General features: G+C 34.5%; 1 protein-coding gene across 3 annotated transcripts in view; it reads left to right on the top strand.

Annotated features, from left to right (window-relative positions):
• Nucleotides 1-14,243, top strand: part of ctnna2 (catenin (cadherin-associated protein), alpha 2) — a 562,621-nt gene that overhangs the window by 515,915 nt on the left and 32,463 nt on the right. For all 3 annotated transcript variants that reach the window (XM_088637613.1, XM_088637605.1, XM_088637621.1), the window contains one exon: nucleotides 5,571-5,722. In XM_088637613.1, coding sequence (XP_088493739.1) covers nucleotides 5,571-5,722 — 152 coding nt within the window. The remainder of the gene's footprint in view (nucleotides 1-5,570; nucleotides 5,723-14,243) is intronic.

The following is a 14,243-nucleotide window of genomic DNA, read 5'->3' as shown; positions in this document are numbered from 1 at the left end:
GGCCAGCCTATTACCCCCAGAAGGATTAACCCCTGGTACTCATTTGAAAAGCAGGCTGAGTGGACCTGGGACCCATCTGGAAGGAATTGGAGCAAGCTACATTGCTTGCCCCCACCTGGGATTGAACTGGGAACCTTCCAGTCAGGAGCTAGATGTCCTTCCCATCACAGCTCTATAATGTGTATACACTGTGTCAGGATCTAATGGCAGTATAACTACTTGTTATGATTCCTAAGAATGTTTACAATGTCTTTTTAGTTCAGAAACTAAAGGCACGTACAGTATATAAGGTAGAAATATATTATAAGTCTTGGAATGGAACTAGAAAAATTGCACTGTATTTAAATTTGTCTGACTTAAAAAGGGCAGCAAATCAGTTTGATTCTAAAATCTGATTGTCTTATTTGATGTTCTTTATAAACTGTATAAATGATTAATGTAACGGAAAAGAAGATATAGCGGGGATACAATTTTGTTTCTTACAAGTCTTTTTTGGTTGTTAAGAGAAAGTAAATTTAGTTCTCAGTATAATTGAGTATTTTGTTTTATAGAAGTTGAACACAAAAATATCAAAAATTAAGTTAATTTGTTTATGAATCATTGTATTTTGTTTTTTCAGAGTCAGTTGATGAGCATATTACCTACACATTTACAGTATAAACAACTATTGATAAGACACATTTTCGAATAGTCATTCATGTAAATCTGATCAGACTTGCTTCTGGATATCATGTTGTATATTTATCACATTTGTAACCCTTAACCTTTCTTATATATAAAGCTTTCTTCCTAACATTGACCACAGCCAAATTTATAGTCTTGGTAATGCTGACAACAGAGTACACAGCACTAAACCTGAACCACAGATTGCTGACAGACAGTCTACGTACAGCTATGAATTTAAGGTTGTCCTTGAAAAAAAATCAATATCCTAATAGGAATTGTTAATGGATTTTTCCAAGACACTTCTCAATGGCATGCTTAATCTAGGGTACTCTAAAATGGACATATTTACTTGGTTATTAAAGGAATTACTGCTATTAGATAGACTTTCTCATTTTCTTACCAGGGTCATTACGTGACACGTAAGGTGAATTTTTCCTTTTTGAGCCTTATTGTTGACTTATAATAATAATATAATAATTCTCACCTGACGTCTTTACAAGTAACAATGAAAAAGTAAAATAAAATTTAATGTGTCCTAAATTTTCCAGCATCAAAAAGGTCAATTATTGTTAGATTTTCTGTAGAACTTATTCTTAAAAAAGCAAGCTTTTTATTTTTTCAGTAGGCAGGCCTCACTAAGTATTTCAAAATGTGAATGTTGGATGTGTCTCCATTGAAAACTTTCTTGCTATTAAAGATTCTCTTGCTATTGTCATAAGAATGCGAACATTCTGTATGATGCAGGAAATGCATAAATAAAATTTGACAATTATTTAAAAGGGATGGTAAAACCCTGTATTTCAGTTACAAATGTGTACAGTGAATGGATATCAGAGGTCTGATGTTGGAACCATCTAAAAGAGCATAACTGCATGTTCATATGTAAAGATACTTGGAATATCTTCTCAGCGGTGAAGGCCTTACCTGGCATTATTGAGAAAAGAAACAGCCGAGTAACCCAAGGTGGTGCTCCACCCAAGAATAGAAGGGTCTTCCCCCCCACATCATTTGTAGTGGCTTTATTCAAGCATTAGTACAATAATTAACAAAAGTAAAGATGTGTCTAAGAGGAGCATTCTCTTCTGCTGAAGCCATTTGAGACAAGTGGAATAATCTCTCCCCTGTATTTGTATTGGTTTATGGATATTTATTCCTGACAATTTTCTATCTGCCCTGACACCAGAAGCTTGAATGCAGCTCCAGTAACCCTGTAAATTTAATCCATTCTTAGTGAGTCAGATGGAGAATGTGGTATACCCTGTTCCCACAGGGGGACGACTGGGCAGAAGGATAATGCTGTGTCCATTTTCGCTTTTGCTGCTAATGCACGGGATATGGAGATGTGTGACAGGAAAGGACTGATTCAATGCGACTGCAAAATTAAAATATTTAAATTTTAATGCAATATATAGAGGAAAGAAATCATGTTTGTTAAATTTAATTTCATGTAGTGTCTGTTTTTGTGGACTATTTTTAGATGCTTTTATAGATATCTAAACTCAGCATCTTAAGACAGCACTGCATTACCAATGAACAAGAACTATGTTGTGCATGGCAATCTGGGAGCCTTTTCTTATTTGTCTTCCGGCATTAAAGGTATTATTTTTTAATGTCGTGAAAACATTTCACCCATTACAAAAGATTTAAGGCAATTAAGTGTGGTATAGTTCTTTTATTTGTTTTTAAAGGTTTAAATGGCCTAGCACCTGTATACCTTACTGAATGACTGTCTTTATATGTTCCTAAATGTGACCTGAGATCTGCAAATACTGGCCTTCTGCAAATACACGTGTGAAATGCAGAAATAGTGTAGAGGCTGCTTTTTGTTTTTATGCTTCTAAATTATGGAACTCATTCCCACTCTTTATAAAGCAGTCACGGACGGTATACTGTTATAAAGAAAAAAAACTTTTGAAAACAAATCTTTTTAATTTAGCTTTCAGTTAAATTAGTTTTTCTGTTTTTTGTACTTATCTTTCTGTTTTATTTATTTATCCTTTATTGTTTTTATTTTATTGTAACTTTCTTAATTTTTTTCTTCTTTAAGCATAAATTTACATTTGTGTTGCTTTACTTTATTATTGTGTTTTTTTACAACCTAATGTATATCTTTTAATTTTAAGATTGTATTTTTACGCTTGGTTTGTGAAGCACTTTGAGCTGCTATTTGTGTGAAAGGTGCTCTATAAATAAAGTTTATTGTTATTAAAACAGCACAACTACCTTTATAAGCTGGATAGTGTCTGTGCTAAGTGAATGTAGAAATTAATTTCAATAATATGCAAACTATATTATGTTGAGGTGGGTTATTTTTTCATATTTGTTTATGGATTATACGATTGCAATATGTTCACTCCAAATTTCCAGTACACAGTGTCTGGGAAATACATAATACTTTTTGTCCTTCTATTGTAGTTATATAATTCATAGATTGCACATACTGTACACTGCTTTATCATGAGAAATAACGGCCTCTGTGACCGCAAATACTATATCTGGCAAATTCTTTCTCACAGTCTTCACTATGGTGGTAGCATTTTGAACAGCATACACAATATAAATATTGCCCCCTTGATAATTTTCTCTTCTGCTTGTGAGGAAATATCAAAAGACTAGCCTTTCAATTTGAAGTTAAACTAGTAGTAGCAACTAGTAACTTTATGAAGAATACCACACTGACAGAATCAAGGTTAATATGTTCTTAAATACTATTGCTTTTCCTTTGTAGCACAAAGTTAATTATAGAAAAAGAATATGTATGGTACCCAAGCAAATTGTTAAAAAGAAATAATTGTCTTATTCAATTAAAGAAATGTAATTTATATGGTTTGTATGATCCTCACCTACATGTGATTGAACCTTAATTTGATTAATCATTGTATTTCATTGTTCCAAATAATGTAAAGAACTATGATAATATATTCACATTTCACAAGATTTAAAGATTCAATCATGAAAAAGTGCATTCTAAGTAAGTCATGTTTAATTTCTTTCATCAATTCCAAATTCAGATGAATAAAATTGCTCTGTACCACCAGGAACTTAACTCATTACCAGCTTAGAGACGATTTAAACACTTCGATTTAAGCCTTTTGCAATTCCCAAAAGCCTGTTTTATGCTTTTCTGGAAAGTAGATTAAAATTTGTTAAATGAAAGACAGACTTTGTAATACCTTTTGTATTTATCATATTTTTTCATTTATTTAATAATAAAGAAGTTTAGCAAATTCTGCTTTTTGCCGTTTTCCAGTCATACAGTATGTCAGCTAATGTCTCAACACATATAATAGCTGAACCATATCTTCCAAGACTAAACAATAGAACCAGTGCATTTAGTTTGTTTTTAACCAACTGTGTTATTTATATTTTACATTCCTTATTATACCAGGTAAACCAATAGAGAACGTCTCATTCACAGTGATGACCTGGAGATCCATTTATATTGCAGAGAACTTTCTAGAGCATTTTGAACCACTCAGGGGTAAAATAACGAGGAATTCACCCCACCTGGAATTCAAACCCACGACTCTCTGTTTCAGTGCCCTAACCGTAACCCGTGCTTCTATCTAGTCAAATATATTTTAACTGAATACAACTTCATATTATTTACATTAAATACAAGAAAAATAAATCATCTTAACATTTTAACAGATGCTCTGTGGAAATTTCACACTTATGCAGGATAAAGTGAGTGCTTTATCACATTTCTCAATTTCTAAAATCTGGCAGCACAACAGGGATAAATAATAAATACAAGCTGTGGACAGAACAACTTGTGTAATAAACATTAAAACATACTAATTCATCCTTCTGGCCTGACAATATAATTAGGCTATATAATTGTATTGTGATTGTCAGTATTGGTACAATAAAACTATTACAATTAGCTGCTGATTCTTGAGAGACTCTCTTTTGGGTCACAGAGATGTACTGTAAGAGTGTGATTTTTGATTTTGCTACTTATAATGTTGTGTATATATACTGTAGGAAATATTTTCGTTCCTTCTATGAAATACAAATTCCCTGAGAACACGTGGAAATCTGAGTTCTCGAGTAAACAGAATAATATGTTTTGTCATGAGAATAATTAAAGAAATTCAGTACAAATTATCTTAGTAACCACATGCCAGCAGTGTATTCACATAGTCCCAGAAAATATATTATAGTATATTAATAGGCCTCTAAAGAGCTTTAACAGTGTGTTCTGACTGTGTCAACCTTTTATATTTGTAATTGAGTTCAATATGTAGTTTCTTTTTTGAAAAAAATCTTTGGTTCATGTTTTATTTAAGTACTGTACGTAAGTTTTTGATGAAACTTTCTTCAAACACTAATGTACAAGTATTACAGAATTTAACCATATCATTCATTAAAAGAAAAGAAATCCAACATTTTCCGTAGCTGATGAGCATTTGTTTTATGATTTCAGGAGGCTGTAATAATACATTTCTTGTTTTAGCTTTAAGGAACATGGAGCTGCTTTAGATTCTCACAAAAAAAGTCTTCAAATTGGGATATCAAGCCATTTCAGCAAAAGTCCATCATTAAAAAATTGGCCCTGCTTTGAATGCTGATATACGACTTTCCTGTTTGCTCCGTTTGATCTCTCTGTAGGAATGACAAGGTGAAATAGTTAATTGCCTCATGAAGGGAACTGTCCATGCATCACTGATATTTCCTGTGACAAGTTGTGTTGCTTGGTTCAAAGGTGTCAGTGACAGAAAATACGTTTTTAAACGAATACACAGAGAAAGAGTGCATGCATTTAGTTAAATCCTGTGCTTTGAAAATGTGGTTGCCATTTATAATATTTCTGCATCAATGTGTTTATGCCGAAGGGCAGGGAAAACAAACTTTGAAGGATGTGTGTAATCCTCTTTTTTTGGCTTTCTTTCTGTATCTAGTCATGCCACGTTTTGCTGAACAAGTGGAGGTTGCAATTGAAGCATTGAGCACAAATCCCCCGCAGCCGTTTGAAGAGAATGAATTCATTGATGCTTCCCGCTTGGTGTACGATGGAGTTCGTGACATCAGGAAAGCTGTTTTGATGATAAGGGTACGTAGGTCTTCTGTAACATAAAATCCTGTTCGCACAATTTTGATTTCCTTACTTTGAGTGTTTTGTTTTTGCATCTACATTATGAGTAAAAAGAACACAAATGGTGAAATATAAAGCATGCTACCCAACCTGTGTTAGGGATCAAGATTTCTGACAAAGGATTTCCAGACTATGCCATGCACTGAATAGTTGCTTTTTGTAACAGGTAGGTTAATCTCTGGAAAATGATGCATGAAAATGGATGTTAATAAAGTTACTGACTGAATCCTCTAGGACTTTTGTGTAAATTCGATCATTGAGTAAAAAGGTCATCATACATTTAATTGCAGTTTAGAAATTAAGTTCCTATGAGTTTCCAAAATTTTGTATGTGTCCTACAGTACATGACACATTTCTATTTGACAGCTACTGTACATCAGCCACATTCCATACACTGATCAGGCAGCATTGAGCTAGCTAGTACCATAGAAAAACTTAATTGTCTGAGGGACGTGTCACTTCATTTTGATCTTAGAATTAAATGAGACAAGTAATCTAACAACTGTATTTCATATTTTGCATTGTAATTGCAGTATCTCATTATCTGTTTCTGCAGTATGAGTCTCCTAAATGCTCCCTCTATTTCCTCTGAAAACTTAGTTTTAGCATTCACTGTGATCATTTCTCTAGTACTTGCTTGTACGATCCCCCACAAATGAGAGCACCATCTCTGTCCTTAAAAGCATATTCAGCCATCCTTGTGGGGAAAATATTGTTTCCCCTGTGTTAAATGTTAATTAATGGTTCTCTGCCTTAAGCATTGTGAAGAAACATCAAATGTGCTCTGTAAAAATGGAATGAAAAGCACTATTTAAGAGCAATAAGCTGTTCTATAGTAAGAAAAATAACTGGAGGCTGCGCATCTGCTCTGTGAAAGAGAACACAGAGCTTCCTATCCTCCCTATCTCCTGTTTTTCCTTCTTTAAAGAAATTAACATTTTTGCAGAAACTTGACTTTTCAGCCAGGATACATTTCCATTTGTATTACCTATCTTTCTCAGATCCTAAGCATCAGAAAATCAGAATAAACTTCTCATCCATATGAAGCTTTTTTGTTGTGGAGGTGTTTTTATTTATTTTTTAACATTGCTTGTAGGTTCACATCTAACCCAGGGTATTAAGCATGCTTTTGTTTTTCCAGGCTTGATTACTATAACGCATGGCTTATCGATATTGTCAAACATCTTCACTAATTGCATCATGTTTAGAATTCTGCTCAGTTTTGAAATACTGCCGTTCTCCTTTTAGTGCCTGAACAGTTTGGGTCCTTACTAAATTAGCAAAATGTTAACTTTCTATACATCTATACATGATTAAGGCTCTCTGGACTTAAAACTGTCTTAAAACTCATTCTTTTGTTGTGCTTTGATATGGAATATTGTTAAAGTAGCTGTATAAAATAAATCATTTTAATGCAGAGGCTTCTTGCTTAAAAAAAAACTTCTCTGTTAGTTTTAAAAGCTTTTCATAAACCTTTAACTATTTTGTTCTTATAGTGTTTTAGAAATCTCCACTGGCATTTTTTTTTTGCTTACGCTTTTTTCTTCAAGGTCATTCCGTAATATTTCAGTGTGTTTTAGGTCAGGTTTGGGAATGACATGACATTTATGTTGGCCACACATATTTTCCTGTCAGGGCCATCCCATAACATTTTATTGGGTTTAAAGTCAGAGGACTGGGAAGGACAGTGCTGTACATAACCTGGTTATGTTCTTCTGTTTTGTAGTAAGTCTTAGGGGCAATAGAAGAAAAGAAAGTTTACAAATGAGCTACCTGTATTCAGCCACTAAAACTGTAACTTTTTTGGTTAAGGTTAATTAACGGAAGGATCAGCAGCCATATCACCCTGCAACTCACAACTGGCAACCCACTGAAGTTAAGCAGGTGTGAGCCTGGTCTGTACCTAAGTATCAGTAACTAAGGCTGCTGCTGGAAGAGGTTTTAAGCTGTCTTTTATAGCAGAAATATACTGGTAACTAGCATTGAAGGTAATATTACATCTGTAGATACCTTTTTAATTGCAATTTAACGAGTCCTTTTTTGTTACGTGTTTGTCATTATTTTGTCTCCCCGATTGTAGATACTGAAAGTTTTCAAACCTAGTGATAAGTTCCAGTAGTAGTTATCTGTGTTATTTTTGCAAGCAGCCATATTACCCTGCAACTCACAACTGGCAGCCCACTGAAGTTAAGTGGGTGTGAGCCTGGTCAGTACCTGGATGGGAGACCTCCTGGGAAAAAAAAACTAAGGTTGCTACTGGAAGAGGTATTAGTGGGGCCAGCAGGGGGCGCTCGCCCTGTGGTCCAGGTGGGTCCTAATGCCCCAGTATAGTGACGGGGACACTATACTGTAAACAGGCGCCGTCCTTCGGATGAGACGTAAAACCGAGGTCCTGACTCTCTGTGGTCATTAAAAATCTCAGGGTGTTTCTCGAAAAGAGTAGGGGTGTAACCCCGGCGTCCTGGCCAAATTTCCCATTGGCCCTTACCAATCAAGGCCTCCTAATAATCCCCCTCTATGAATTGGCTACATTACTCTGCCGTCGCATCATCCAGGTGGATGCTGCACATTGGTGGTGGTGGAGGGGAGTCCCCATTACCTGTAAAGCGCTTTGAGTGGAGTGTCCAGAAAAGCGCTATATGCTGTAAGTGTAAGCAATTATTATTATTATTATTATTATTATTATTATTATTATTATCTCATGCAACTGGGAAGTGCGGTGGTGCAGTGTTTAGTATTGCTGCTTTGCAGCGCTGGGGTCCTGGGGTTAATCTGGACCTGGGGTGCTGTCTGTATGGAATTAGCATGCGTTTTCTTCGGGTCCTCCACATTCATAAACATACTGGTAGGTTAATTGCCTTCTTGGAAAATTGGCCATAGGTGTGAGTGTGTGCATGTCTGTGTCTGTGCCTTGCAGTTGACTGGTTGACTCTAGTGGGTACCCAGCCTCCCCCTCTGAGTATCCCCTCTCGCTCCCCCTCAACCCTGAGTTGGAAAAAACAGTTTGAAAACGGATGGCTGGATCTCTTTCAACCATGTCCTAAAGAAATCTAAAGCACTGGCTTTTGGGTGGATTGTATCAGACTCCCACAACACTTTGTGTAAAGATGTCTCCTCTACTCAGTCTTAAGGACACATTCCTTAGTTTCCACATGTCCTGTAGTTCATGTTTCACTAATAAATTCTGCTAGGGTGACTATTTAATTACCTCCTCTCTCTACGGCAGTCCAATTTGTGGTTGTTATACCTATTGTACAAATAAAATTGAACAATATTATGGATTTATGTATTTTTTCAGCTTAGCTGATCCCTTATTCAGAGCACCTTGCATTGGTGACAAATGTGCAATACATATGGGTATACTTTTATAAGGTACATACAAGTGCAATTACTGTATCTTTACTGGTATCGTGGCTTACTCAGGAATGAGAAAAGACACTTGGTGAGTGGCTGGTGCAGTGGCAGATATTAAGTCCAGGAAAACTGTGGAGTGTAAGAGGTGCTGCCTGAATATGTGTGTCTGGAGGAGATTATAAAATGCAGTCAGGGAAGCTAAAGTCCTGATATCCCTAGTAATTCATAATTTTATTTTTAGTATTATATGCTGTTGAATTATTACTGTTGTTTTTTAGATTTTATTTCATAGCTGATTGTAATACAATGAAATCAGCGTTTCAGGCATCCTTGCCTTCTAGCATGTTCACGATTCAGCTTTTCCCATTTTGTGGTTGAGACTAAGAGATGTAGTGGTTTCCATCTGAAAGGAAAAAGAAGTTGAAAAAAGATGAGGTCAAATGTTACATTTATTGGTTATGAAATATGAACAAGATAAGAAGACCATTAGCTATGTCAGAACAGTCCTGCCAAAATAATTTGTGTTTGGTTTATATATATATTCCCCATCATTCTCTCACAAGTTTTATTTTACCCATGCCATTTAATATCTTATTTAAGATGTGTAAGTGCTTGGAAATGCAGTAAGCCATTTCAAAAAAGACCTTTAAAAAACTTAGCTTAATAAGTAGAAAGAGAAAGTCACCCCTCTGGTCCATGTAGTTTTCTTGAAAAGTGCGTGAAGTTTTAATAGTTTTTATATCCCACTGATGCTGGCCTACAATTTACCAATAAGCAATATTGAAATGCTTAATCGTTTTTCAAAAATGCTTTTTATTGCATGTAAATGCTGAACACTGGGCACAGTTTTAATACATTGTGTGCAGAGTTAGAATCCTGCCCAGCCGTTATGTAGAATGTTTCTATGGAGGGTTTTGACCGAGGAGTAACATTAGTGTGTGTACTGCAAACAATGAAGCAGAGGTTAATTCCATGCTGAAAAGCAGAAAGGGACAACATTACAGCTGTTCAGACTTCTTCAGGTGTCGCACAACAAAAGCACGGTATCAACCTTTACTTGTTCCTTTGCAGCTAATATACACTGACAACCCACCAATCAAACTTGTTCCTATGCAACTGTTTAGTCAGCTATATTACTACATTATAGTGCATGAATTATGGAAAATGTAAGATGTATTACATGTTGGAAGCATTGGATTTCTATCAATTCTTGTATTTTTAATTGGCTCGTAAACTAATGTACAGTACATGTCTAATGTACATCAACTGCATTTAATTTAATCAGATTGAGATGAACTAGGAAGGCTATTTTTACATTTAGAGACTATGAGCAGTATGTATTTCCAAACATTTTCTGTTAGGAATATGTTCCAATGTACTGTATCTCCAGGTGGCAGGAGGTGATATCCTAGTAAAAATAAAGATTATTTTTATAATTGTTATATGTTATACCATTGTTGCAATGAACAAAAATATAAAATTACTATTCAAAATATATTTCAGAATAAGAAAATAATGCTTTTAAAAAACAATACTAAATCCCAAAGTACAAATTAGTAAAAAAGTACAAAGAAAGTGGAAGACTTGACCATGACTTGGTTGAACTATTAAAGCTCATATGATCTGAATCACAAACAAAATTGATTTTCAATCTAAAGAATAACCTTTTATGCTACAATACCTGGATCATGTGGTTAAGTAACTAATTGAGAGAATGATTGACTAGCCCATGTTGGTTAATTGGTTAATGAAGACCCCTGGGCAAGGACACCAAGAAGTCCTGGAGATCATTACATTTTCAAGCAAAAGCATTTTCAATGCAGGACCTGTTCCCTGTATCACATATTAAAAATTGTGGGATCCTGTCAAAAAAAGTATTAACATAAAATCTGTAATACTATTTTATTTGGGCATCTTCCATAGCAGTGACACATCTCGTTATGGTGAGTCACAGTCCTGTAGGTTTTATAGTCCTTGATGGCCATTAATCAATAATAGGTTCAATTATGTCATCAAGAGCTTATCTGAAATCAAAAGGGCCCAGATTAGATAAAACATGAAACTCATTCCCCAACCGCAAATTGCCAATCTGGTCATTTATATCAGCTTTCTCTTTGGCAGATGCTTTTTACATCTATCCAACAGAAACTGGGTTTGCATATTGTAGTTGGGTGGTGGGTCAGATATTTGATGTAATCTCTGCAGATCCTGCTCTTTCATGAAGATCCTTTTTTAAAAATAAGAACTAAATAGAGCTGATGTGGAGGATGCCGTAAATTGAGAAGGTCAGTATACCTTCACTATACAGTATACGTTATTCAACTAAACTAAAATAATTATTGATTTTCTTCTAGTATTTGCCTATACATTGCTTTGTCCACTTTTTCTTCTGTCCAAACAATCTTTTTATTTCCTGCTGATGAGAAGCATCCCCATAGCATGATGCTACCACCATGCTTGACTGTAGGGATAGTATTGATTAGAAGATGTGCTGTGTTGGGTTAGTTACAAAAGCTGTAGCTTTTTCAAAGTTCTCATTGGCCTCACATTGACATCCTTCCCCTATTTTCTTTCTTCCCCAGTTGCTCAGTTTGAAGGAACAGCTTGATAAAGACACTTTCTGAGAAGTATAATCCATGTCTTAACGACTGAGTAGATCGTGTTCACAGAGATAATCAGAAACAATTTTTTTTATCCTTGCTATTAATGCTCTGTTTTAGTCTTTGCTTGGAATTCACCACCTGAACAAAGAACCACACAGGTATATTTATTCTGAAATTATGTAAACCACTCTTATGACATATACCTAGAGTCCACTCAACTAATGTTTTGACTCCTTAAGGTAATGTTGTGTACCTACATTAATTTAGGTTTGCAATAGCAAAGGGTTTGAATACTAGTACAATCATATACAATCATTTCCATTTTTCATTCATATTAATTATCTTTTTACTTCTTTCTTTTTGATTTTTTTGTTTCTTTGAATGTATGGAGTTGGTTGTGTATTGGGCAAATAATATTTTGCCCAATACAAATAATATATTAACTGACTGCAGTTTTTAAAGCAAAAAAATGTTCTGTAAATCTGTACTTTGTTGGTCAATTTTTTTAACATAAAAAAAACAAAAACAAAGCATCAAAACTGAGAACAGGAGGCACTTCTTTACACAACAATTGTGTGGGTGTCTGGAACAAGTTACCCAGCCTTGTTGTAACCTGGCTTTTTTTGAGAAATGGCTGGATAAAATCCTGAAATTAATTACCTGCTAGCAACCTAACAAGTCAGATGGCCTTCTTTCATTTGTAACATTTTTATGTTCTTGTACAAATAATCCTGATTTCAGTTATTTTCTTGCTCAACACAAAAAAATGCTGAATGAGGGGCACGGGTAACTTTCATACCCTATTGATCAGGTGATTGGCAGGTGTTGAGGTATTGTCTTTAATATTCAATATAATATGTATATTCAAAACAGTTTATTTGATTCATATCATTTTTATATAAAATAAAGCAAACATATTCTCTTGTGCCTATATAATCAGTTATTATATTATAAAATCAAGAAGGGGTATTGCAAAGGTCACACAGTTGAGTAATATACAGTAATATCTTACACTAAATCTCCAATGGTCAAGTCTTGGTAAAAGTCATATTTAGCACGTTGTAAGGATAGTTGGAAAATACCATTTAAAGTCCTCATTTCATTTTCTTTTTCTAAAGAAAATGGACACTCTACCCATGGGGAAAAAGGTTAGGTATTGTGAGTTTACATTATGTGGGAGATTATATGATTATTGATGATTATTGATGATTATTCTCAGATTCCTTTGAATATACTGTACTCTCAAGATATTCAGTAAATTCTGAAAAGCAATTTAATTCTATTCAGTAAATTATAACATTAATTCATTTTTTATACATAGATGATAACTGAAAATGCAAATTAACAACGAATCCAATAATTATTTTTCATATACAGTACATTATATATGGTTAGAGAATATTTTAATTTCTATACTCTGAAGTCAATCAAAGTATTGTATCTAGGTTATTTTCAATACTGTTTATCAAATTCATATTTCCAAACTGAATCACTAAGAAATGTATGTACATAAAAACGTACGTAAAACATAAAAATGGAACATTAAATGTGCCGTCAGTACCTAATCTTACATGTCAGATGAAACTGGCTTGGAATAATCAAATGTTCCACATAAGCATGTCAGATAAGTGAACTCTGTTCTACCTTCTCTCAAACATTTGTGTATTTCAAGAGTCTCTTATAAGTCTTTTTTTAAAAGCACGGTTCGTCCGTACTGTATTGAATATGCTGATGAGAGAGCTCTCCTGTTGGTGCTGGAGTGTGTTGTGAAGCTCTATATACATCTTAAGGCTAATCCAGACTGCTCTTCAACTGAAGTGGATACTCAAGTGGTTAGAGAAACCACAAAGCTAGGGAAGCATTAGTTTTTGTAAATGCTCTCAGGGTACTCTCATTGTGGTAGCTACCAGTAGGTGAAAGACATTTTTGGAATATGCTTTTAACATGCAGCAGTGTTAGACTTTGAGGTTTTGTAAGTGATCATAGACAAATCTTTTGAGGAGGGTTTAAAACAAAACCTTTAAGAGGTTTAGCCACAAAAAAAGTTGTGGTCATGACATTTTTTAACATCTTTAAAGGTGCAATAATTCTTTAAACTACTGCAAGAAATAACAGCTGAAGAAAATCACTTCCTGTTTTTGAATGACCAGAAATGTTTTCTTATTAAAACAGAAACAAATCTGTAAACAGTGTGGATGCCCTTAAATGTATCATATCTTTCAGTTTTTGACTGTTGTATTATACAGTGTTAAAGTTTCTGGTTTCTCGGGCATATTGCACTGGACATATTCCATAATTTTTACTAGACATTTAATAATTTAGAACTAAAGAAGATGCATCTTCAGTTGAAGCTATTTAGCCCTGTTTGTTTGAATTTTTGTTTTTGTACTACATACACCTGTTCTGAAAGCCATGAGTTGTTCGAATTCAACAGTCATTACAAGTCTCCTTGAGTCTACCTTGGCTTATTGCTTTATCCTTCACTGTGCATCAAAGTAGTTTGACGTATACTTTGTTGATTT

This window comes from Lepisosteus platostomus, chromosome 1, assembly GCF_059453375.1.
Source record: "Lepisosteus platostomus isolate fLepPlt1 chromosome 1, fLepPlt1.hap1, whole genome shotgun sequence".
In the NCBI taxonomy this organism is placed as follows: Eukaryota; Metazoa; Chordata; class Actinopteri; order Semionotiformes; family Lepisosteidae; genus Lepisosteus; species Lepisosteus platostomus.
This window is presented reverse-complemented; position numbering and strand designations above follow the sequence as displayed.